This window comes from Nelumbo lutea, chromosome 1, assembly GCF_056320005.1.
Source record: "Nelumbo lutea isolate HS-2025 chromosome 1, American lotus-T2T, whole genome shotgun sequence".
NCBI lineage: Eukaryota > Viridiplantae > Streptophyta > Magnoliopsida > Proteales > Nelumbonaceae > Nelumbo > Nelumbo lutea.
In genome coordinates this window covers 133,166,976-133,194,688 of record NC_142684.1, presented here as the reverse complement: position 1 = coordinate 133,194,688, position 27,713 = coordinate 133,166,976, and the positions used below count along the sequence as shown (strand labels likewise).

Genomic DNA, 27,713 nt, shown 5'->3' with positions numbered 1-27,713 from the left:
AGCAGAGTGAGAGTGATCTCGGTGTTGTGGCAACACACTGCTTCCTATAAGGGGTTCCATCCAGAGGCATTCTGAAGGGAGACATCGGCGTCGGCAGTAGCAAGGGTACGAGCGGCAAAAGAGTCGTTGAGACGGACGGCGAGGTGGAGAGGGGTTTCACAATGAGGAACGTCATGGCAGTCGAGGATGGAAGAGATCTGGTCGGCTACTCTTTCCTGGGCAAGCAAGTCCAACTCGGTGTGAATTTGGGAGGGATTGGCTAGTGATGGAAGGGAAGAGTGCAGTCGGGAGAGGGTGGTATGGTCTCCAAGTGCAGCAGCATAGTGAACGGAACTGTGCTTGTAGTCTTTTATTCTAATTGCCGATGAAGGCGATGACGTCGAACAGTGTATTTTAAAGTTATAGTCTCCATGATGAACAATGCATTTTCTAAGGGTAATTTTGATATTTTCAAAATTTTTAAATCACACATGAGGTGACGTGATAAAATAATATACATAATTGACGATAAGTATTAGATTGCCATAAAATAAAAGTTCAGATATTAGATTATCGCATTTTAAAATTCGGGTGCTAAATTGAAACTCTACTTAACAAGGTACCTGTTGAAAATTTTCCCTTTTTTTATTTTGTTAGATCAAATTGAAAGGAGATAGATAATTCATTAATGGCCTATTATCAAGAGACCTACCCCTTTCAATTTTCATTACTGAGTTACTAGCAGTAAATATCAGACACTAGTTGCTTCTTTAATTAGCAGAAAATAGAGAATCCAACACCTTTCTTTTCTTTGGTGAGAAATTAATAACGTCGTAGGTCCCATGCATATTAGTTGCCAGAGCATTTCTCTCTCATACTTTCTCTATCATGACCCAACCACCCGCCATATATGTGTAGAGAGAGATGAATCGTCCATCTCCTTCTGCACGGTTATGGCGGTTTTAATGTGATGGATATATGTGAATATGGCCATTGATCAATGAATCAAGACCATTGAGCTACCTACTACCCTGGTTGGATTGACCACAGATGGAAAATTTGTACGTGAAGACATATATCAGTTCGATCACGTACGTACATTGCTGCTGCTAAATGATTGAATTACGACAGACCCATTAGGCGCATATATTGATATAAACCCATGCAAATTAAATCTGATTCAGACTGTAATATAATTGTTTGGGTACGTACTGGATTTCCGACGTACCTCGTCCTGACTGTTTCTTTCAATAATCTGCAAAGCAGGAATTGGGTAGGTCGATGATGGATCAGCCAAATCAATCCAATTGTTTGGTTGAAGAAATGTATGCCCACCACCTCATCAAACTCCAACTAATTAAGGTCACTAAACCCATCGTGATCAGGCTCAAATTGTAAGGTCTGAAATGGCAGCCGATCGAGGTGGTCATTGTTGTTAAACAATAGTCTACAGATCACACTTGCCATGTCATCATCAACACCTTAATTAGAAATTTATTAGTTTATGGCTTTGTCCAATTGGGTGATGGTTTCAAGAAATCTCTTCTGACAAACATTTTGCCTTGTGGGCGTGATGAGCGGAGAGAAATGGTGTTAGTGTGAGTGGCCAATGCCCTCGAATGGATAACCTTGGTGTATAGATAAATCCTACGGCCGATGGCTCAGCCTAGACCAATGGGTAAAAATGTTTCTACTGCTAAATAAAGCATACGTCTTATTCTCTACTTGTGTTATTTACTGTTACAACTTCATTCACTCTTATCAGATAAACATACTATTACCATGTCAGCTCCACTTGCTTTTATATGGTCAATGGTTTGGTTAGGTAGTTGAGAAAGTTTGGGCAGAAAATCCTACATATTTGAGAAAGTTTAGGGGGAAGTTTTATCTACGGCAGTTTACATACTAAATAGTCTCTACAAAGATTAATAAATTAACTCCCTATGAATTTTGGACACGTAAAATATCCGATCTTACAAATCTAAAAATATGGGGATCTACTGCTTATATTTGAGTACCTAACCAACTTAGAAACAAATTGGATCCTAAAAGCTTTAGAGCAACATTTATTGGGTATTCTGAAACATCAAAGGGTTATAGATTTGTGAGACACAAATCTAATGGTTCCCCTAAACTAGTTGAAAGTAGGGATGCTGACTTTTTAGAAGATAAAGTTGACCCTAACGATCCTAAGAAGTTGGTTGACCTTTTTGAGATAGAAAAAGAAAAGACTGGAAAGTCCTATTGACTTTGAACCTCCTAATTTGGACATAATAACTAGAATACAAAGAAAGAGTTCCCTCTTCTAGATACAAAGACTTCTACTCATTTCAAAGTGACTATATAACAGATTGTGAAACTGACCCATTAAATTTTATAGAGGCCACCATGGATGAAAAGTTTGACTCGTTGGTTAGGAATCAAGTTTGGGACTTAGTAGAACAACCCAAGGATAAGAAAGTTATAGGGTGCAAATAGATACTTAAAAGGGTGCAAATAGATACTTAAAAGAAAGTTAAAACCCGATGGATTAATAGATAAATATAAAGCAAGATTGGTAGCAAAAGGCTACACACAAGAAGAAGGAATTGATTTTGAAGAAACCTATTTCCCAGTTGCTAGATTTACATCTATTAGAATAATACTTGCTATGGTAGCTTATTTTGATTGGGAACTATTTCAAATGGATGTAAAAACTACATTTTTAAATAGAGAACTCAGTAAAGACATATATATGCAACAACCAGAAGGGTATATAGTAAAAGGGGAAGAAAGAAAAGTGTATAAACTAAAACGATCATTATATGAATTAAAACAATCTCCTCGTATGTGGTATTACACTTTTCACAATGCCATTATGAAACTTGGTTTTGTTCCAAATACTTTTGATTACTGTGTATATGTCTTGAATAGTGGGAGTTCCATTATATTGCTATCTCTTTATGTAGACGATATCCTAATTGCTGGAAATGATCTAGAAGTGATAGAAAAGACAAAAGACTAGCTAAAATCCTAATTTGAAATAAAAGATTTAGGAGATGTCTCATTTGTTCTTGGGATAAAAATAGAAAGAGATAGAAAAATAGAACACTTTCACTATCTCAAGAAAAATATATAGATACTATTCTTAAAAGATTTAGAATGGATGAGCGTAATGTTGTTGACACACCAATAATTTAGTCCACAAAATTGACCAAAGATATGTGTCCAATGACTAAACAAGAAAAAGATGAAATGGCTAAGAAACCTTATGCTCAAGTACAATTAAATCTATATATTATAGATTTTGAATGAATTTATAAATATAAATATAAATGAGGAGTACAATTAAATCTATATTATATCATGAAATTTCAGCAAACGTAATGTTTCTTAAAATTTCATTTAATTTCATGGTTTTGAAAATCGACTGGAAAGGGAACTGATTTTACCACATATTTCCAGTCAAATGGTGCGAACGTCCAATACAAAGCTCACAAATGGTTTTAAGGTCCAAAATCAGACCTGGAGCCATGACCGATTCCCAGGTCAAACAATCCGACCATCTAGTATTATACCTGCATACGGTTTTAAGCCAAACCTGGAGTCATGAACGATTCTCAGGTCAAATGGTTCAATCATCCGGTCTGAATGGTTTTAAGGCCCAAAACCAGAGCCAGAGCCATGATTGATTCTCGGGTTAAATAGTTTGACCATCCAATTTAGGGGTGAGCACTATTTGGTTAAAACCGAAAAAATTGAACCAAAAATTTTGGTTTCAGTTTTCCAGTTAAGTTTTTCATTTCGGTTTTTAGAATTAGCATAATTAATTTACTAAAATTAATTTTTGTTAATATACCAAAACTTTATTATATTAATTTTCCAAAATTGCAAAAATCAATTTAAAAATTTATCATTTTTTTCATTTTCATATTTTGGAAGTTAATTAAGAATTTTGGGTAAATTATTAATTTAATGTATTAAGCAAGATTAATTTACTAAAATAATTATGCATATGTATAACTACCAATATATTATATGTTATGTTATGTTAGGTTAGGTTAGGTTATATTATATTATAAAATGGTTCTAGGTAGGTTAAAAAAAACAAAAAAAAAAAAAGCTTGCAAGTATGTAAATTGGAATGAGCTAAGTAGGGCATGGTAAATTTGAGGATCCCCAATCCTTGCTAGGATAATGGGGTTAAGATGTCTAACTCCTGTAGCGCAGGGGCATTTGAATTCGAAATCGGAGATTGGGCTATTCATGGGTCGGGTTGTGTCGGTTTATTGCGTTTTTTCCAACCGACCCGACTTGGTCGGGTTACTTAACATAGAAACCGAAACTGACCCAACGTTAAGCAAAACCGACCTGGTCGGTTTAAGTCGGGTTGGATCGGTTTCGGTTCTAAGTTCATCATTGTGATAAAATCTTGCTAATTTTAAAAACAATCATAAATTGAACATCATTTCAGCCATCTCCTATGATAAAATTCAAATGAAAAGTTAATCACAAAAGTTGCTCATTAATCACTATTCACTAATCCAAAGTTTCTTGCAACCACTCAAAAACTAAGTGGCCTAATGGGCTTTGGAACTTCATGTTTGAACTAGGAACTAAGTCGGTTCAGTTTGAATCGATTTCGATTTTCTTGTGTGAAAACCGAAACCAACCCGAATCATCGGTTTAAAATTTTGCACAACCCGAAACCGACCATGCTGAAGAAAATCCGGTCAACTCGGGTTGGATCGGTTCGGATTAGTCGATTTTATCGGGTTGGGCCTTCTTATGAACAGCCCTAATCGAAGACAGGGCAGGCAAAGGTCGGCCTTGGCCCCGCCCTACACAATTGCCATCCTTGTATGTCCATTTCAAAATAATAGAAATTAGAAACTAATTAGATGCCTATTTATAATTATTTTGTCTGTTTCAATAGGATGCAATTTAGATACTTCAGCTATGGATGATCGTTGTATTAGGGGTGAACCCAGGTATGTAAATTGGATGGTCCCAACCGGCCCAGCGTGGGACCGTGGAAGGTTTGGGCTTGGGCCAGAAAGTTTGGATCTGACCTAAAGTCAAATTGGGTTTGGGTTGAGGTCTCAAGTAGTGTAAGTTTGGGTTGGACTTGACTCAACACAACCTAAGACCCGAACCTAAAATATCTGGTGTTGGGTGATTAAGTTTGGATTGGACCTCCATCGATAAATTTGGGTCTCAGGCTGCAATTCACGGCCGGCCGGTAGAGTGTGGGTAGAAAATAGAATAAGAAATCTGGATTGGGTGAAAAGGTTTTGTGAGAGCCAAATCATGTACTTATTATCAACCACAGTAGATGGCGTGCAATTCTAGTTTTTCTTTCTTCATTCAACATGTGTATTTGTGTTTTTTTATAAAGTGCAAGTGTAATGATCGATTGCGAGCTTTGGAATTCTTTCAAGAATCTTTTTCCCATGCATTGCACGGGGTCCGCCAGTTTATATATATATAGGAAAGCATAAATTAAGGAGCTAAATCATATAGGCACGTGAATTGCAAAAGCAAATGTTCGTGTTCCTGGAAAGGTTCAAAATGATTGTTTCCGCGGAGAAAGCCATGCCAGTGAGTAGGGGTGGACCGTGGATGGCCGGGTATCCACCTGACCCGTCAATGGTTGGGTTCAACCCAAATCCATCATAATCTAATTTATTAATTTTTCATATACATAAATTCTAAAAATATAATTATGAAAAAAACAAAATGTATAAATAAAAATTACAAAATAATTATGAAAAAATACAGAAAATGAAAAAAATAATATAAATTACAAAAAAGGAAATACACATAAAATTTAGAAAAAAGTATAAAAATTCAAAAAAAAAATGAAGAAAAAAATCAGAAATTACAAAAAACAAAGAAAACCATAAATTACATAAAAAAGAACAAAAATTGTAGAATAAGCACTTGTGACTCTTTTGTCCTTCTTTTTCTTTTAAATTTTCAAAATATTCAATCCAAAGTGAATGAATAAAAGTACTTTGGTAGAAATTCTTTCATTAAAATGTTTTTTGTAAAAGTACTTATAAAAAGTGTTTTTCATAAAAGTGCTTTTGTAAAAGTGTTTTTATAAAAGTACTTTCATAAAATATTTTTATAAAAATACTTTTGTAAAAGTGCTCTTATAAAAGTACTTTTGTAAAAGTGTTTTCATGTAAAAGGACTTTTATGAAAGTACTTTCGTAAAAATTCTTTGCTAAGAAGTCATTTGGTGAACATGTTCAAAACAAACTTTCTGCACTAAAAAGCAGTTTGAGAAAGCATAGAAAACTCCATTTGGCTCTTTCATTTACAAGAAGCTATTTTTAATAAAAAATAAAAAATAAAAAAGTTGCTGACTAGCTGAACATTTTTCTAAAAGTCCATTTGAAAATGTGGCTTTTTTAGAAGCCTATTTATGCCGAAAATCTCACACCGGAACAAATAGATGGTTTAAAACAAGTTAACCCAACCCTTCTCCTTTACGTAGGCTTGAGATCAATGGTCCGGAACAACCATAGTGGTATTATTATTTCATGGGACTTGGGACTCCAAAATGGAGCTATCCCGTCCCCCATGCCATAACCCCTGATACAAGTGAAGACGGAAATCAATCACAAGTATTGGCTACATCCTGTAGGAGACCTTATCAATGAGTTGCTTGGCACCTTTTATACCACAAAATTTAATCAAAGTTTCTTATGGGTAATAACTTGTACCTCCATCCGTCTAATCAATTAACATTGCAAATTTTGTGTGTAACTTTTGCAGGTTAGGATTGAGATTTTGTAAACAGTAAACTATTAACTCGGGCTAACCCGACTGGCACCCCTACTTTGAAGATTTAAATGAAACAACCAAAGAAATTCCACTGAAGCAAGCAACCGAGGAAGCCGCAGAAGAAATTCCCCCCCAAAAAAAACGTGTTTGTTTTTTTTTTCCCCTGAACTTTCGTTCTTGTTCATTACATCTAATGTGCTCTTTCAATGTCAAGTTTTTGTCACATTATATCTAGGAGTATGTATGTGTACTACTACCAGATTTTCTAAATGAAATATAATGATGCCACTTCCAGCCAGCAGCTGGCAAGAATTAAACCCTACAATACTCCTAAGACTAATGGGATTAATGTATGACCCACCCAAACACATATTTCTATCATCTAAATTAAACCTTTCAATGACTTCATTATTAAACGCTACTATTGCTGATCATGGTGAGAGCAATCATAACCAATCCAGTCTCAAGCCAAACAACTAAGTCGGTTCCATCAAATGCTATGTGGACGGGGCAGTCCCCGAAAATGGTTTTTTCGGGGCCGGGCCGGTGTTATTTTTAGAAACGTTGATTGAAATTTTTATTTTGAATGTGTTTATCGTTTATTTATAAAGATAGGAATTGAAGTAGTAAGAAATGATATAAGTACTTCTTGAATTGGGTTCAAAGTATGAATAGAACAAGACGGGATTTATATGTAACTGACCCCATATGGTCGGGATAAGGATTGGATGATGTTGTTTATCAATGTATATAATAGAATAAGCTGTTTTTTAGTAGAAATATTATCGTTCTGACAAAAATAAAATAAAATAAAAAATGGTCAAAATTGTTTGAACCCAATTCAAACAATTTGAGAAAAATCTGATTTTGAGAAAAATCAATAGTTTGTTGACTAAAATCAATAGTTTTTGAGAAAAATCTGATTTTGAGGAAAAACGAAATTGGTCACTTAATCGGTTCTTGATTTTTTCGGTCCAATCGTCCGATCTGATCTGGTTTTAAAAACCACGAGAAATATAATAGAATAAGCTTAATTGTCGTATTGTGTTGGACACTAGTTTGTTGATCTCCTTGGCATATTACGAGTACAATCGTCCGTTGCACGAGTCTCTTATCTCAATTGTCGTATATCTTGGTTTTGTACTCTCACAAACTACAACTTGGTCCATTCCTCTGAATTTCTTCTGATCTATTTTGGATGAGCTTGAGCTTTAGTTTTCCTCTGATCTATTTCTCAAGAAACCTATTGCCAAAGCCTTGGGCTAATTAAAACTGTGAATCACAGCCTTCGATGTATTACTGTGGTTTCACTTTAAATTGGATAAAGTAACATTAAGGTAGGGCCATACAATACATCCAAGGGCTGTGATTTCGCAGTTTTAGCCCAAGGGTACGTACACCAATGGTAGTAGTGGATTTCACCTCTTTTCTTTTAATTTTCTTAAGTCATTTTCAAAAGTCAAAACAAACCAACTAAGGGCTTAGCTCATTGATGTGTTAATTGGCTTTTTTCAGCACTGTGGTAGAATCAAATCCCACAGGAAAAAAGGGTTAAGAGGGACTGGAGAAGTTATGGTGCATAACACTGAATACCAACAAAAAAGAGTCATTTTCAAAACGTAGGTGATCCTTCCAATCTATTTCCTCATTGCTATTCATTCTCTTATTAAATATCATTTTCCAAGGAAACCATTCTTTTTTTTTTTTTTTCTTCATTATATGCAATCAAACGTAACCAAAAGCAAATTAGGAGACAGAAAACAAGGTGAAATTATAATTGGTACATTTCAGTCCGGAAAATTTTACATTCTTTGCTTCAAACCCCAAAACCTCTCATCCTTGGTGGAGCCACGATTTAATCCCATATATGTATCCAGACTCTCCACCATATAACCATCTGGTGACCTTACCATAATTAGCACCTCCACTTAGAAACAAATGCAATTATATATGTTGACGGCCACTGGACCAGTGCCAAAACTACTATTTTTTTTTTCCTTTGTGTCAAGGTTCTCTAATGCAAAGAAAACCATTGAGATTGGACTTTTTTTTTTCATGGGATTCTCTCTCTCTCTAACTCTGCAGTCTCTTCCATGCCTGACAGTAGCAACCTAAAACCCTCCCTTCAATTCTTTATTGTTGTTTTGAACCTAAATTAGGATTGCCAATCGTTCAAAAAGCTAGCCATCAAGCCTAATTTAATGTCCTAAATCAAATAAAAAGCTCATCCCAAATGCTTCAATACTTACCGCTTGAGTAGTGGGTTCAAAACAAAACATATATGTGTAATTTACTGTATTCGTTATTGGATAAATCACTAGTTTAATTAGGAATTATATTTGAGTTACAAACACACTTTCTATATATGTGTTTAGAGCTGTAAATCAGGCTGTGCCGGAGCCCGGCCCATCACTGTAATATGTGTGCCGTGCTGGGTTTGGGTTTTTGGGTCCATGGGCCAGTATGGCGTGGCACAGCCCGCAACACGGTTCAGTATGACCCATATGCATATGTATAACAATCATATAATTATACATATTTATATGCATATGTATATTTAATAATAATTATATAATATATATAATATATTAATTTTTATTTTCAATTTTATTATATTATTGTTTTTCAATGGTATTGTAATTTTTTTAATTTCATATATAAACAATTCTATACATCAAAATTCGTGTAAAATAAAATTTTAATTTTTTTGTCTATTTTGTTAATTTATTTTAAAATTTTCAATATTTTTCAAATTCTTTTAGATATGCTTCCCGTAGCCTAGCCCAGCCTAAGCCCACCTGGGCTTGTACCATGGGCTATGTTGGGCTTGACCTCTAAAGTATCCTAGAGGAGGCAAACATGGCCCACCAAAGCATGGGCGCCCCATAAAATTGTTTCGTGCAAGGCTCGATTTACACCTCTATATGTAGCTAGCAAGGTGTCAAACTTGGGTTTGGCCATCCTGAATCCAACGAAAAAAAAAAAGGATAATTAGGTTGGAAATGCCAACTTGATATCAAGTTAGGTCTGTTAAGGTTGGTGTATCATGTATTGGGTGAGCATCTTTTATACTAAGAGTGAGAAGAGAAAGGATGATCATGATGATGAAAGATGGTTTATTTTTAAAACATTAATTACTACTATAATGTTTGATGAATTGATTTTTGTTGATGTATCGATTTTTTGGTCATGTATCAATCTGTTGTGTTAAGTACCTCGTCATTTGGTCTGCTTCCAAGTGGCCGATGACTCAGGCCGAAGTGGAGAACTTTGGCTAGATGAGCTGGGCAGGCTAGGTGGCGAGCTAATTATAGTGCCGAACTGCCTGTGAGGTGCCGAGCTGCTTGTGAAACGCCGAGCTACCTATGAGGTGTTGGGTTGACCAGGTGGGGAGCTGCCTGTGAGGCACCAGGCTAACCAAGTGCAGCGCATCCTGTGAGATGTCGAGCTGGATTGATGAGCTTCGTTGCTCTTTAGGGACTTGCAAGGAACCAAATGTCAGATGACCCAGGGTGGCTAACCTGGCGAGGTCGCTCTGATGCTTAAGTCAGTACTCTCATAGTAGACTGTGAGCTAAAGATCACAAAGTCTGAGAGTTAGAGCTTGCTTACTTTCTCCCCCCTTGCCATTGGGGTTGGTGCCTTTATATAGGCATTGTTTGGCATGGGCTTCATGCACCATATCCGAGATTTCTGCGAGGTCGTCTAAGTGGTTCGAGATTCCTGAAGGTAACCGCCATGCACGCTGACCATCTTCCGGAACGAGGGCCAACCTCCAAGGATCGTGGGGTATGCATGCTGAATTTGTCGACGAGCACGTCTCGTAGGTCGCCAAGTCGACGCATGTACTAGGTCAGTGCCGCAGCTAGGTCGCCAAGTCGACGCCTGGGCCAGGCCGCCAAGTTGGACACGATCAATTTGGCAAGTTGTTGTCTGAGTGGTTCCGAGTGTCACATAGTTATTCTGGGGTACCATATGTCACAATGTCATTAGAGGGCCAAATCCACTCTCATCATTTATAATGAAAGATGGTTTATTTTAAAACATTAATTACTACTACGATGTTCATACATCATTTTTACGTGTATTTTATGTTTTTCTTAAACCTAGGTAGTGGGCGAGAACCTTCATTGAAATACTGCTCATAATACAAATAATAATGAATTAAACTAACAGCAAGAAAAGTCTAATGAAAGTCTAAATTCTCCATACTCTATTTGCACGAATTTAGTATGACAGGTTCTACAGATGCTCCCTACTCTATTTGACATAAGTCAGTCATCACTTTGATTTTGTTTTCTTTCGGGCATTGTGCATCTTTTCTGCATGTTTTTTATTTTTATTTATTTATTTTTTTTTTTGGGGGGGGGGTACGATATTTTATAAATTAACTGCATCCATGCCCCTAACCCTAACTTTAAAAGCCACATAGAGTAACCATCAAATTATGACTTGGTTTTTTTTTTTTGTTAAAAAAATATGATTTAATAAACTTAACCCTTTAAATCTCTCAAATTAAAAAGGGAATAAGATACATTATATTTGCTTTGTTTGTTATAATTTAGAATTTATTATGTTCTCATTTCTTTCAAAATTTACAGATTTTTTAAATAAAAAACTAAAATAAAATAGATCTTGTTCTCTTATATCAAATTTAAGGTAGTTGAAGGCATTTCTCACTTGATTATTAAGTGGGGCTAGTAATGGGGTAAATCATAGGAGCAAAATATACAAATTTCTAAGATATGAGGGCGTAAATGCAAAAAACCCTTTCCCTTCTTTCTGGGCCGGGCCCAGTTTGTTTTTCCGTGTGACTGGTGTAAGTGGGTCTGATTCATCCATGGCCCTGATCGAAAGAAGTATACACCGTTATAACGGTTAGTTTTTTTTTTTTTTCCCCTTTTATTTTTTCCCTTTTGTTCTTCCCGGCCTTTTGTTCTCAATTTAGCAAGGAGTTGAATCCACGGGTCTCGTAGAAAAAAGCTCTCTTTTCTTCCTCTTTGCAACTGCAGCAACCCTATTTCGCGCCATTGCTACAAGAGCAACCCTATTTGAAGAAGTTCATTCTAACGGAAGAAGAACTTCTGCGTCTTCTTGTTGAACCGACGTCTTGTTCAATGATGGCGCAGATATCTCCGTACGCCTTTTCCGCCGTTGGAATCGCTATCTCCATTGGTGTTTCTGTATTGGGTGCTGCTTGGTATGTCCTAGTCTCATCACCCCTTTTTTCTCCCAGCTATTTTTTCTTCAGTTGTTAATGCCATTTTGCCGATTTGGATATCCTATCTCCAATTACAGGGGAATATATATAACTGGAAGTAGTCTGATTGGTGCTGCAATTAAAGCTCCCCGCATAACTTCGAAGAATCTCATCAGGTAACCAGTTGGGTTTGATCTTCAAACTGAAAAGCTCTACATTTTATTTTAATTGATTACTTAAAGTTTAATTCACTTCAGTCTGTTTCTCTCAGTTAGATTGTAAATATTTGTCAATTTAACACCGTTTATACTTGAAAATTTGATCTATCAGGGGGTCCCAACTTATTCAATATTATCAATATGCAATGCTTTAATGGTCATAAATATGTGCAGTAGATACGCACCAGAAGACTGACTTGATAAATCTCCAGTTTTATGTGTTGCAGTGACGCAGAGAATAGATTATTAATTAGCAGTTAGTATCACTTTTATGATAGTCAGCATTCATGTTTAGTATGCTTAATTAGACTTGCACTTCTTGTTCCTATCTATTTAGAACTATAGTTGGGGTAGTATCATATCTTTAAAGTACCACTTTATGAAGTTAGATTTCATCAGTGAGGAAAAGGGTTAGTATTTTTCAGTCTCTCCTCTCATTTGGGTGATTTCAGCTGAACTTCAGTGGCTCTAGAAATAGTTCTAAAGGAAGGGACAATGGTGGGCCATTATAGGACCCGAAAATTAAGTAATTTTATGTTATAACAGTCCTTCAGACTTCAGAGGTATGATACTACCTTTATATGATACTGAAGTAAGGAGACATTTTCTGAAATTTCTTTTTATAACTTTTATATCTTTTGCTAAGCAAGATTTGAAGACCTTTTTTCCTACTCGATCTTTATAAGACCTTTCCTTTTATGATAGAACATAAAAGTTGATGACTCAGAAGAAATAAAAGAGAAGAAGCCATCTTTTGTGAAGGTTGTAAGGACCTTTTTTTTCATATGATGCCCAGATATCAATATGGGCATGGACATGGACATGGATACAGGATTGAGGGATATCATTCTCCATTTCCTGAAAATCCCAGACATGGATATGGGTATGGGTATCCCATTAATATGTTTACATCATGCTTTTGTGTTAACTTTTTGAATCTACATGTCTCAAGATTTATGTCTTGTCAAGTTTAATTAAATTTCTAGCATGCAATTTTTTTATTGTATAATTTGTTAAAACATACCATTTACATATTTTAAACGTGATAATGCTATAGAGCATGCAGTATCTAGTCTTATATCTAGCAATTATTGTTTCTGGCACAGTGGCACTGGTATGTCAGGCATGTAAATTAATCCAGGTATCATAGTTTTTTCCTACACTGAATCTCTTGTTTATGAACTTCGGTTCTATGGTGTGGGAGTTATCCTTCTTCAACTCACAGCCTTTATAAGGTTGTAAATGAAGTTCAACCCATCTACCTTTCTAGTATCAATTTGAACTTGAGTGCCTTTCTGTTACAAAATTTTCCAACTACCTTTCTAATAATATATGCTCTGAAGGTACTTAGGAACTTTATAATCCTTTTCACATTCACTAATTCTGCTTGTTCCTTCAGTTCAGACTACCTACATCTATGCTTTAACATATTTATATTTCATTTTCTGGATGATATTATTCAAGTAGAAAGTGAAGGGCAAAGCAAATGTGTTTTCATCCAGAAATTTGAGACAACATAACTGGGAAGCTCTTTCTGGGCTAATGGTAGTGACATTGAATTTTAGTGTCCTTGCTTGTGAAGAATATTTACTTTCAACCCATAATCATAGAATTAAGGATTGGAGTATCTTGATATTTTATTTTTAGCTTGGATTTCAAGCGGTTTAAACTTTGAAGATTGGTACACAAGTCAGTTGATGTTTTGACTGATGGTCCTACTACTACTGCTGCTGCTGCTGCTGCTGCTGCTACAATTTTATTGTTGTTGTTGTGATTATTCAACATGTACCAGTTATGGAAACCAATAAAAGAAAACAATAAATGTTCTTCCCACTACCCTCTTTCATTAGCTTTGTATTAACGTCGGTTATTAACTTTCTATCTAGAAAACTTGTGTATTTTCTCAATAATTTTCTTCCAACTCAAAAAGGAAAGAAAATGGAAAAAATCTCAAATCATACTCATTGTACTAACAATATGCATTCTGGTTTGGAAACATTGTTCATTTTTACTGTACATGGTTTGAGATTTGCCAGTAAGATCAATAAGATATTTTTATCCTAAAATATGTATATTTCCTGTAATAAACTCTGGGATCAAACATAGATTGCGGAAATTTAATATTGTTTAATTTTTTATATCATTATATCACCATGCCATGACTTTTGAAGGCGTGACATGCTACACACTTGTGGGTACCTGGAAATTTGGCAGCCAAGCCACATATTATGGGAATAAGTGTTTAACCATTACTGCAATCTGTAAATTCAGAGTTGGACTATCAGTAAATAATAATCAAAGCTAAATTTTCTGCCGACAATAGCTTGTAAGAGAAAGAAACCTTTTTGCATTATATGGTAACAAATTCCATTTGAAATTTTGAATATAAGTGAAGCATATATATGCAAATGTATGGGCAATTGAGAAGTCTGGAAGAGATGGGGGTAGGCCAAGAAGATCATGGATTGAAGTAGTTAAAAACGATTGACCAATAAAATAGTGATAAATAACTTGAATTCTGATAGTTTATTAATGGATATGGAACTGAACAGAGAGGAATGACAGAACAGGGTTCATGTAGTTGACCCTATATAGTTGTGACAAAGCTTTGTGGTGTTGAGTTTAGAACTTTGTAGGCATTTTTAACTATATTTACATGTGTTTTTAATTGCTAGCAGTAATAGCTGAAGTTACCGAGCAGCCTTTTTTGTTTCTATATAGATATTCAGTCCTTGCTTAGGCTTATCCACTATGTAACATCTATTTATTAAGGTTATCTCCATTAAGGTACAAGGGGATAAGGGAGCCATCATCTCTTTATTTTAGAATCACTTTGTTTTTCTTTTTTTGTAAATTTTTAGTAGCATCTTATTATTTATTATGGAGTAAAACTTTAGTATTTATTTATTAATAAAGTAAGACTTTTTCACAAACACCAATCTTGAGAATTTAAATTGAAATGTTTTGCAATAACTGCAGCACATCAGTTAAAGAACTAGGAAATTACATCTGTATGTGCAGAAACTTGAATCAACTCTGCCAGTCCGAGCTTGCCTTACACTGCCGGTCCCAAGCCCCAGGATAAAGGAGGGTTCGTCAGGTTGACAGCCGACACTAAAACATTTGCCAAACTCTCATTTTCATGGATCCTTTTATCTTTCCATGTGAACGGAATGGAATTGTTAAAGAGGATTCATGTAGCCGACCCTATATAGTTGGGACAAGGCTTAGATGATAATTATGATGGTGATGTACGGACTTTTGTGAGACCATTATCATGGATGCTGATTTATCTTTCCATGTGAACAGCATGGAATTGTGAATAAGTATTCATGTAGCCGACCCCATATGGTTGGGGACAAGGCTTAGATGATAATGATGGTCATGATGTACATTTGTCATGAATAATCCCTGTTCAACAGTGCATGATAATGTTAAATTACTTTGGTAGAAAGTAGAAATCATTCAGGTCCACCTAAAGAAAATAACAGTTCTTTTCTCACACATTTACATCATGCATCATTGTAAGTGTAGGCATCAATAAGAAATTAAGGCTAGTAGGTGTCTCTGAACTGTATACTCAATCACATATTCAGAACCATGATAGCCAACCGTGTAATCATTTATTTTCTTTATGCATGGTGAACGTGTTGTCTATTCACACATGATGATATTGTCCATACTTGAAATCCATCAGCATAGCTCATATGCTTTCGTAAGTACTCGTCAGAGAGCTCTTAAAACTGACTTTACTTTTCAGTGTGATCTTTTGTGAGGCTGTTGCTATATATGGTGTTATTGTGGCAATCATCCTTCAAACAAAGCTAGAGAGTGTGCCAACATCCAAGATGTATGAATCAGAGTCTCTTAGAGCAGGATATGCAATCTTTGCCTCAGGGATCATTGTTGGCTTTGCAAACCTTGTGTGCGGGTGTGTTTTCAGCCTTCATCCACATACTCCAATAAGAATCTGTGCAATAACATAGTAATTTATTTATTTTTCTCTTTTTTTTATTATCAACTGTTTTGGAAACAGGCTATGTGTAGGAATAATTGGAAGCAGCTGTGCATTATCTGATGCTCAGAACTCCTCACTTTTTGTGAAGATTCTAGTGATCGAGATCTTTGGTAGTGCACTTGGATTGTTCGGAGTAATTGTGGGAATAATCATGTCATCTCAAGCAACATGGCCTGCAAAGACATTGTGACTAGCCATTTCCAGTGGTACAACTTAGTACTTATTCCACAGTTTATTACAGTAGCAGAGAATTATTATTTAGGAGGCACTCATTTTGATAAGGAAATTGATTCTGGTGCCAAAAAGCACATCCTTACAATTTGCTGTCTACTGTCTGACCAGAATATGCATACATCCTACCTTTCCCAAGGTAGTTGTTTGACATTATCGTTCCTCCATTCTGTTGATCATTATAGCCACATATATAGTTGCAGAGATTTAGATTTCTGGGCATGATAATTTATAATGTTAATAAAAAACTTCAGCCCATATGTGACACTCATTTGGCCGGTGCTTGGCATCATTGTTTTTTTTTTTTTTTTTTTTTTTATCTCTATTGCATCTGAGCATAATCAGCAACCAAATGCTCTTCCAGATATGCAAGATTTTTGCCATGCAACATATTTGGTAGATGTGTTGACCAGGTGTTGTGTTCTGGTTTTTTATCAAAAATTTTCTTGCAATCAGAATAGGATTACTTAGAAAAGTGGTTTGTTTTTTCGTTTTCTAATGCTACATATCATAGGGGTCATTGCAGCAGCAAGCTCTCCCCAATTGTAGAAGTGTCAAATTGATGTTTTTACAATTCCTCCTAGCAGGAATATCAATGGACATGTTTGCTTAAATAGGCATAAGCAATCATGTATTTAGCTCATTCATTGTAAAAAAGCTGGTCTGCCAATTTATTTAAATGCAACAACAGAGAAACACCATGATACTAAAAACCCTCTTTGGCACATTTACAGACCATTTATGGATAGGTATTGTTATGCCATTTCATTTATGGTCCTTTTTATGGTCTGCTATGTAAGATACCCTTCTACATTGTCTCTAGCCACTGAATAAACTTTGGGTAGGTTGGTAGCAATTGTATGCAAGAGCTCATCATTTCTGGGGCCTCTGGGATAAGAACTGGAGTTGTGGTTATCAAAATTTTCTTTCCGCATTGCTTCCAGAATGCTTTTAGCTTCCTCAGATTGAGATTGCCCATTTTGTGATACCAAAATGTGACTGGACCAAAATACAGGTCTAGTAAAGCAAATTGAGACACAGTCCATTAGTTACTTTCTCGTATTACAAAAGCTACTATTCTTCTACTTAATGGAGATGCTCAGTACCCGGGCTTACATTGTTGGTGTCTGTTTTAATGCCTTAAGTATTGCACAAGGTCTGAACTTTGAACTATGCCCTCTGTGCCATGCATCCAAAACGTCCCAAGTGTAACAAGATCTTGGAAATGGAACCTTTGAGCTCAAATACCATCTCAACTTTTGGTTGGCTAGTTGCTTTTTATCCTTTGTTTTGTTGACTGATGAAATCTAGGTAATTGGATCAGCAATCCAAACCAACAAGGCATCCAGGTAGTTAACTATGAAACAAGCATGTTCAGATTTTATTTCCTGGTAAACCAAGGCAAAGCATGGCTGTACATGGTGGCTCAAGAATCAATGGGAAAGGGATTCCAAAGCAGAAGAGAGAACAACAAGACATTTGGAATTGCAATAGGAATTAACGGGTGAACGTCACTGCCCAGGCGTTTTCTTCTCAATCGCTTTTTGAAATACTGTCTCCTCTGTACTTCACCTCACGAGGGAGGAACCTCTTCGACGCCCTTCGCTAAGATCAATGGTGGGGGCTGCTGAAATGGGCATTTGGACCGCCAAGATGTCTCAGGAAGCCCAAACTTGGAGACCTCTTCAAAAAGAGAGAGAGAGACCTCCTGAGATGCAGAAAAGGGAAGGTGTTCTTCTGGTCTTTGTTGCTGAGAATAGGAGGGTAACCCCAGTTAAGGTAGCAGGGGACCTGCGTGGAGATGAAAAGCTGAGAGTGGAGAGATTGGCCTATAATGGGGCTTGTCAGAATATGGGTTAGGGCTTGGATTCTTTGCTCCCATGTTCCTTCCATCCTTTGGTAACCCCCATGTTCCGTGTTTCTGAGGATGATGATTCAGGTACAGGTGTAGAAGATGGGGCAGAGGGGCATTTTGGGTACTTGATTTTGAGTGTGAGTGATGATTACCAATCAACCATCCTGGCTTCAAAATTCTGCAGCCAGAAAAACCCGACCCGAGTTCAACTTTTTCAAACCGAGTCCATCTCCATCCGCAAGCGATTTTGATCGAATTGGGGGTAAGGTACTAAGGTATGCTGTATATCCAAATATGATCCGATCATAATTCCGGAGACTCAGGCATGTTTAGAGTGCTTATGTTCATTTGGCATCCAATTTTTTCAAGTGTTTATTTTAAAAATAAGCATTTATTTTATATTGAGCATTTGGTGGTTTTTTTTTCCAATAAGTACTGTAATTTTTTGCCTTTTATTTTCTTTCAAATTTTCAAAATATTCAATCCAAAATGAATGAATAAAAGCACAAAGTGCTTTTATAAAAGTAGTTTTACAAAGTGCTTTCATAAAAGCAATTTGATAAAAGTACTTCTGTAAAATACTTTTGTAAAAGTGCTTCCGTTAAAGTGCTTTTATAAAAGCGCTTCCATAAAAGTGCTTTACAAAAGTATTTTGTAAAAGTACTTTCGTAAAAGTATTTTTAAAAAGTGCTTTCGTAAAAGTACTTTTATAAAAATGTTTTTGTAAAAGTACTATTACAAAAGTACTTTTGTAAAAGTGTTTTTGTAAAAGTACTTTCATAAAAGTACTTCCATAAAAGTGCTTAGCACTTTTGTAAAAGTGTTTTCATAAAAGTGCTTTTGAAAAAGCAATTTCGTAAAAATTCTCTTATAAAAGTACTTTTATAATAAGTGTTTGTGTAAAAATACTTTTATAAAAGTATTTTTGTAAAAGTACTTTCACAAAAGTATTTTTATAAAAGTGTTTTCGTAAAAGTACTTACTTTCACAAAAGTACTTTTACAGAAGTGCTTTCGTAAAATACTTTCCTAAAAGTACTTTTGTAAAAATATTTTGGTGAAAGTACTTTTATAAAAGTGCTTTCCTAAAGTACTTTTATAAAGTGCTTTCTTAAAAGTACTTTCACAAAAGTACTTTTACAGAAGTGCTTTCGTAAAAATAAAAGTACTTTTGTAAAAATATTTTGGTAAAAATACTTTCCTAAAAGTACTTTTATAAAAGTGCTTTCGTAAAAATGCTTTCGTAAATGTACTTTTATAAAAGTGTTTTCATAAAAGTAGAGGTTTTATTTAGGGAGAGGAAAATTCACTATAGAGGTCTGTGGCTGGGAAATATGGAGTGGTGAGGTTTAGCTGGGAAGCAAGGAGGGTGAGCTTCGTAAGGGGTGAGTGTTTACAAGGGGATCATGGCCTTATAAGGATTTCAAAGACCTTACTAGTTTTGTGGTAGGGGATGGATCTAAAATCAGACTTTGGTAGGATGAATGGTGTGGGGTGGGTAAGCTATGTGAGTTATGCTTGAGGCTATATAGATTATCAGACGCTAAAATCACTATTGGTGAATGTTATGAAAGAAGGGAGGATCGGTTGATTTGGAGCCAACAATTTAGGAGGCCTCTACTGGACAGTGGTTGAGGTGTAAGTAGGGGTCGATTGGGGCCATCGGATAGGTATCGGGTAAGTTTAACGGTGGACTTGAGGGCTCTTGGGGTGAAATTCAGGTTTTTTGGGTGTTTCAGAGATACTAGAAGGGTCTGATCGAGAATTTGGGGTGAATTGGGGTTTAGGCGACGGACCGAGCAAAAATCAGGTGCGAACAACATTCATACATACGAAGCTAATTGTTGTTGCCAAAGATGAGGCCGCAAGCAACAAGGGAATTTCGTTGGTGTCCAAGGCCGACGGGTCTAACCTGTAAGCAAGAGAATAGTACATGTTAGATGCCTTAAGTGTTATCCTAGGGGTGAGACTCCGACGGTCATATTAACCAAGTGCCAAAGAGGGGTCGGACTAGGCTTGAGATGATGGCTCAAAGATTAGTCCTTAATAGCTAAGGAGAATTCTCTTGGGATTTTGAATGCAAGAGAGTCAGTGTAGAGATGTGTGGTTGGAGGTAGCTAGAGATGTGTGGCCAGGATTCCATCTGGCCGATACCATACGGTGCGATCTGAGGCCTTTCAAGTACACCTACATCATGTTGTATTCATAAATAAAATTTAAACAAGCAATCAAATCCTTTATTATTTCTCTCAAAATAATTAATTATTATTTAAATTTCCCTTAAAAGTAAATTAAGTCTTAGTTTGGAAGGAGAACAAATGCAAATATGCAGAGTGCAAAACCTTATATTTTATATTATTTTGTATGTATTTGCAATGTAAATATTTGGATTTGTAGTCTTTCCAAATTGAGCCTAATGGGTTTGTTCCAAACTAAAGAAAAGACAAAAAAGTTAAAAATTATCAAATGTCTAGCTTCTCTTCCTCTCTGGCCATCGAAAATTTAGTTAAATTTTTTTTTCTTTCCTGTCCTTCTGTCCTAAGGAAAAAAATCATTGAGAATGACGGTTCAGCCCAAGGTTAAAAATTTTAGGCCTAAAAACTCGGAATTGATGTCAATTCACGCGTAGGCATTGATGTATGGAATGGGAGGTTTTGACATTTTAAATGTTTATAGATTTGTAGCAGAATTCAGAAATCTGCAATGGGCCTATCCGTAATTTTCCGTTTATATTTTCACTTGTACATGCATCCATTCATCCTTCCATCCATCCATCCATCGCCATCAAAGAGATTAACATTCCCAGATTTTAACGCGCCATTGCTCGGATTTTGAGATGCAACCATGCAACTTTACATCTAATCATCACGTCAATCTAACTATTCCCTTCTTTCTCTATCTCTCTTCATCAAATCATCATCATCTCTCCTCTCTATTTTCCATTTACAAATTATATAATATACATTTTAATAATAATAAGTAGACGAAAATAGTATGATGAACCCTTGTTAGTATTGATGAGAGTAAAGCCAATCTCCGAATTGCCGAACACGTGACACGCTTGGGAGGAATCGCAAACTTGCCTTCAACTCAGTGATCACCGAAGAGACCTCCCAGTCGAGATGTATAAGGATGAGAATCACCTCGGTGACGTATAAGAACACCTCGGGCTTCTCGACTCGATTCGTACATATAGGCTTTACCGACCACCGAAGAGACCTCCCAGTCGAGATGAGCTCCCACGTAGTAGAGCTCCTTCCTTATTAGCAAGTGAGCTCCCTTTCATGAGAGCTCCATACTCTATACTTGTCCATCAAGTGATCACTTGGTGGCACATAAACAAGATCACCAACACGTAAGGTAAACCTGCCAAATAGCTCGTCTTGGGCCTTCTTTATACATTAGAGACATGGAGGACAGATTAGGTGGCTAATGCATGTCACAACTAAGCACTAGGTGGCTAATGCATGCTATAGGTGGCTTAATGGATAACCCTGATTAGGCTCTAGGTTCCCATGCCGGATTTCAGGTGTCTCAACTAGATACCAGCTAGCCTGAATCAGGCCATAGATGTTCGAGCTGAGCACTATGTGGTCGAGCTCAAGTAACAAATGTCTTGATAGAGTCCCAGGTATTGTACCTGAGCTCCACCAAGAAAAAGCAAACTCCAGGTGTCTTAAGCTACGACATGTGTCCTACGCCTGTTCGACAAATACACACTCTCACAAGTATCCCGAATAATATACAAAGGACAGGTTAGCATTCAATTCATACTTTATGACTCGCTAAATTCTTAACCACCCTCTAGACAACTTAGCCCACTAACTTGACTGTCAGAGCTACAAGCCCGAGATATCACCTCGGGCCCTCTATTTGATAATGATAACTTTTCAAGTTGGAAGTTTTGAGTTTAATAAGATACCAGCGATGACTTGTGTGATGCACAGGTTGCTTTTATACATCAACTGCTTAGCATGAGAGCTAATCGATGGTGGTTTAGTTGATAGGTTCTTTTGCTAATTGTAGCAAAGACCTAGGATCAATCAAATCCGGTTGCCACTAGACTTGTTCACGGGCCAGGTCGGGCCGGGATTTCACTTGTCACTAATGAAAATATACTAGGCCCGAGCCCGAGTCCGGCCCGACCAACGGGCTTATAACTTGGGCCCGAGCCCGACCTTGGTAAAAAGCCTAAAACCCAAGCCCGAGCCTGAAGCCCGACCTAATTGAAAAAAAAAAACAATTTTCCCTATTCAAATTAGAATTAAAAATTCAGGTAGTATTTTTTTTTTCTATTTAAATGAACAATGGGCCTACAAGATGGTATTTTTCCCTTTCTTTTATATTTTAAAACACAATTTTACATTCTTAAATAAAAAAATTTATTCAAATGGACATAATCACATAACTAATTTTAAGTTTAATATTAAGTCGAGCTGAGCCGGGCTCGGGCTAGGCTATTTTGACAAAACCCGAGCCCGGCTCGAATTTATTGCGGGCCAAGCTTTTTGGCCCGACTTTCAGCCCAGGCCTATAAGCATGTTCAAGCCCGTCCGGGGGGTCGGGCCAGGCCGGGCCGGCCCGTTGGGTCACCCAGTCCATGAATAGGTCTAGTTGCCACTAAGGTTGCACGCTTAAGGGTTTGAGGATGGACTACCCCCGGTGGTGTAGCGCTATAAAGTCAAAAAATGTGCTTAATATAAGATGAATAACCAAGTTAAAAATAAATTTAAAATTAAATTGACGAAGATAACCAAAGGTTCATGTTAAGTGCTATCTTATTGCAATGGTTGAACCAATCCATGAAAAAATCTACATTAAAATAATGAAAAGTAAATAAAAACCTAATAACCCATGGAAAAGGAGAATTGGTTTCTTTAGACTTTTATATAAGAAAATTGATTCACCCCATGAGAGAGAGAGAGAGAGAGAGAGAGAGAGAGAGAGAAAGAGAGAGAGAGATGGTATTACATATATTTATATATTAAAAAGGAATGTCCAAGTTGGCACTTTCTTACTTTTGGTTATTTTTGAGAATTAAAAATCTTTTTATAGTTTTTTTTTTATTTTATCATTTTAAGATTGAACAAAATAACTAAGATTTAGTAATTTTATCTCCTCTCATTAACAATTCCCTATCATCTTTATCATTAACCCCTTTAATTGTCTTACCATTAATTATGCCAGTAACCCTCTCCATCAATAACTCATGCCATTAACTCTCTCCTTCTCATTATATGACATAATATAGTTACATTTTGTGTGTCATATATTATTTTAGGTTTAATTTGTACTTTTTATTTTAGTTTTTAGTTTTTTTTATAAATAAAAGCTAGGAATTAAAATTTGAGACTATAAAATGAGTTTTCTTTTTTTTTTTTTTTATATATATAGTGGAGTTGTAAAGATCATGAAAAGTTACTCAAAAAAAAAAAAAAAGATCACCCCAATCAGACAATTGAGCACAAAGTTAAGCCCTGTAAAATTTTTCAAAATAATGTATATTGTAACCCATGACCCAATTACTAGATCAAAATTTACCCAAAAAACAACAACTAGATCAAAAGGGTCAATGATTCAACCACCTAGGTTGAACAAGTTTTGACCAAATCAACAAATTTTGACAAAATAGTAGGTTTTAAGAAATTCAAAATTAGAAATAAGGCCGAGTGAAAGTTCGAATGGTTTAACCATCCGAGTTAATGATGAATTAAAAATATCGAATAAAACATCACAAAATTATAATCCATTTATATTCCACTTAAAATAATAAAAATTACTTAACCATAGTAAAAATAATTTATTAAATTACTTAAATAAGATAAAAGTAATTAATACTAATTATTATTGATAAAAATATTTTTACTAACATAATAAAAACAAATAAATTCATAAAATGTAATAAGATAAATTATAACTAATATAACTAATAAAAAATTATCTAACAATTATTAGTTTTATAATTAATTTTTTACTAACAAACTTAAACTCCACTTAAAAATAAAAGTTTAATATAATTAATTAAATTTAATAAGGATTAATAAAAAAATAATAAAAATTTATTAACATTAAATATAGTTTAATTAATTTAAAGTCACCTACTTAAATTCTATTTAAAAATAGGGAAAATTATAAAAAACCTCCTTGGGTTTTCTAACAATTCTATGAACCTTTCATATATATGTTCTGACTTTAACAAAAACCATCATATTGTTTTGAAAAAGGTATAAATATTTTCCTTTCGTTAGCATTTGAAATAGAAAATGTTTATGTAATGCATTAATTTTCTTTATGCCAAATTTACTCTTAACCAACTTTATTCAGAAATAATTAAAAACCATAAAATTATAAAAATTAATAAAAAGTTTAGCACTAAGATACAAAAAATAATATAGACTAATCTAGTCACTCTCACTGAAGTGCAACTTGAATTGTGATCAAATAAACAAGACATAACCCCCACCCCACCCCACCCCACCCCCCCCCCCCCCCCAACTTGAATTGTGGAACATGTATAAATCATTCGTTCCGTTTCTTTTCATACCTGTCAGCCGATACGAGCCCGTATTGGGCTGTTTCGGATCTGTATCGGCCGATATGGTCCCGATACAGTTCGTATCGGCAGATAGAGTTCGTATATGCATCCCTCCAAACTAAGAGGCATGTGATCAAACCCTGGGAGAAGTAGGTTCATTGAAAATTTTCTACCTCAAAGAAACCGTTACTGACAGCAAATTTGAAACAGTACATGCTCTTGCCTTCTGATTGGATTGGGTTGGACTGACATTCAATCATGGTTTTGCAGCTGAGTCAAGGCGAATAACAAAGAAAATTGACCGTAAACAGTATATTATTCATCCCTCCGACAATTACCATAAAAACCCTCCCAAAATCCAACAGCTTCTAATCCCTGAAAGGTACCATCATTGTTCAAAGACAACTGCATCGTCTACTATGTCTCTCTTATAGTATTGCATAGTAACCACTAGTCATACATTGGTCAAGTTCCATATAAAAATATGTCAAAGACTTGAGGATATCAACATATCATCCAATTTGATGCTCCTACTTGGTATCAGACTAGAAATTAACATGGGGAAATAAATTAAGTATATTTACATATGCAGCTTTGACATCGTTTATTAATGGCGATCAACATTACAATGCTGCTAAGGAGCTTATTGAACTTTGTTAAGCTTTGACAGACAGATGGAGGACAATTTCACAGTGGTAGAGAAATTGGTACTTGCGAATTGAGATGCAGGGAGCAGATTAAGAAAGTAGTCGTTAGCTTCCCTTCTTATATTCCTAATATGGGAAAGTTAGTGATCAAATGGGACACTTACATGGCTCAATATCCCACGTCTTCTCTGCATATTCTTCCATTGTTCTATCACTGCTAAATCTTCCAGAGCCAGCAGTGCAAAGAATACTCATCCGAGTCCATCTCTCTTGATCAATAAACGCTCTGTCAGCAGCAGCCTACAGTTGACTTGTGTTAGATTTCAAATTCCAATCCATTTTGGGTAAGAGAAAACACACTAATGGGATGGAGATTCCAAAGGAAAACAAAGTCTACCTGTGCTTCCAGATAACTTGTAAAATCATCACCAAGAAGAAAGAAATCACCATCACCCTCCACTGTGTCACATAATGATTGGAAGTAATCTTTGAAGCCAAAATAACCTTCCCGAACCATCCTAGAGGGAATTTTGCAAAAGGATCAATTGGAAATGTGAATTAAATATCTCAACTACCTGCTAAATTATATACATGTTACCAGTTGTTGCATGTAGTATCCCCACATGCAATCAGGCCAATGAGTGCGCATGCTACCAACAAATTGGTATAAAATTCCTTCTCTTATTCCATCCTTCTTAGTAATTATTTTCTCTCAATATCCTATGACTTTGATAAAATCCATGAACCACTAGGCATTACAATTGTATATTTTGAGAATGTGATGTGCAAATCAAGACTCCGCCCCCCCCCCCCCCCCCCCCGCAATTGGTGTGACAGGTATTCAGACATAATCAAACCATTTGGGAATTTAGTAAATTGATCATATAAGTCCCATTCTAGAATTTCCCTAATTGGGTTTAAGAAAGCAGCTATGAAACTTCCAAAGTTACCTAAAGGCCCCAATTGGCATTTATAAGCAACTATTCTATCTTGGTTGAACCTTGATAGGAATAATGTTAAAACATAAAAATGATCTTAAATGGTGAAATTCATATGAAAGAGAATGAACACTGACATGGCCTTAACTGAATCAAAGAAAGCACATGACAGATTCAACCAAGAAAAGGAATAATGGAATGTATACATACTTACCAAGATGATAAATGGACATTATTGAAGATGTTAATTAATGCAACAAGAAAAAACATGTCGTGAATCAGTCTAGATGATACAGAACATACAGAAGCTAATATTTTGGTGCCATCACATTGGTTATTAATTATCTAGTTAACAAGTTAAAGTCTATGCAATTCAAAGTCAAAAAGAGTTTTTAACTGATTTATGGACAGTTAATGAAGTGGTAATATGATTCTCTGCCTCTCAACTTTTAGAAAATTTGATATTATGACTAAAGTACACTGATTGTTCCTCAATAACGATATGCTTTTGTTATAACTGACTTCATATTTGATTCAATCCATAAATCCATTTTTCTTTCCTATGAGTAACAAGCTCTCTGGTCTTATTGTTCAAATGTATGGTGTTACTTTGATACATATTGATTCATGTAAGTTGTTTTCTACTTTTCCTTTTATAGTTTCATGCCAAACTTGTAAAGGATTTGACAGTGTATTTATAGAAATTTTTTGAGTTCTTCAGGAATGAGAAAATCCAAATTATGGTTAGTTTCTAATTTCAATTTCTTAAAGATTAATGAAAGGGATTCTATATATGATCTTATAAATATGAGATAGTTTATTATTAAAATTTAGATGAATCTTTTCTTAACTATTTGTCTTGGGTGTGACTCAAGAATTTGCTTGTGTTGCAACTACATTGAAGGCTTAGTATTAATTTTAATGTTATTCCATGCTTAATTCAGGAGAGGTGACATTCCTCCATCTCCTATTGTCCTATTCTTTTAATTTTTCTGTTTTGTGAGAGATTTGATCATCCTAAAGCTATCATTTAAGGGACGGGAGATCCATCATATGGATGGTCGAACCCTGCAGGAAGGTTGGGCAAAATTTCAAATATTTCTTTACTCCCATCCAGGAATCTTATTCCCGATTTAGAAAACTGCATTTTCAAGATTCGTTCTTGTAACCAAACCGAACCAAATCTTGAATGAAAACAAGGGAGAGATATACCTAATACGGAATCCACGCAAGAATGCTCCTCCCAACGTAGGTGTTCACGCCCCCTCCAAGAACTAGTGATTCTTCAGCAAGAATCAAATAGGACAGTGAGCACATCTT

General features: G+C 35.6%; 2 protein-coding genes across 2 annotated transcripts in view; one reads left to right on the top strand and one right to left on the bottom strand.

Moving 5' to 3' along the window:
- The first annotated feature begins 11,648 nt into the window (after window positions 1-11,648).
- LOC148877673 (V-type proton ATPase subunit c''2-like) lies at window positions 11,649-16,690 on the top strand. Its single transcript, XM_088942289.1, has 4 exons — window positions 11,649-11,952; window positions 12,051-12,128; window positions 15,931-16,101; window positions 16,207-16,690. The coding sequence occupies exons 1-4, from the start codon at window positions 11,870-11,872 to the stop codon at window positions 16,376-16,378; spliced, it is 504 nt and encodes a 167-aa protein (XP_088798415.1). The 5' UTR covers window positions 11,649-11,869; the 3' UTR covers window positions 16,379-16,690.
- An 8,509-nt stretch (window positions 16,691-25,199) lies between these two features.
- The window catches only part of LOC148877671 (uncharacterized), a 104,264-nt gene continuing 101,750 nt past the window's right edge, over window positions 25,200-27,713 (bottom strand). Inside the window, exons 21-23 of the mRNA XM_088942288.1 lie at window positions 25,853-25,973; window positions 25,620-25,755; window positions 25,200-25,518 (exon numbers count right to left, since the gene is read on the bottom strand). Coding sequence (XP_088798414.1) covers window positions 25,496-25,518; window positions 25,620-25,755; window positions 25,853-25,973 — 280 coding nt within the window. The 3' untranslated portion in view covers window positions 25,200-25,495. The remainder of the gene's footprint in view (window positions 25,519-25,619; window positions 25,756-25,852; window positions 25,974-27,713) is intronic.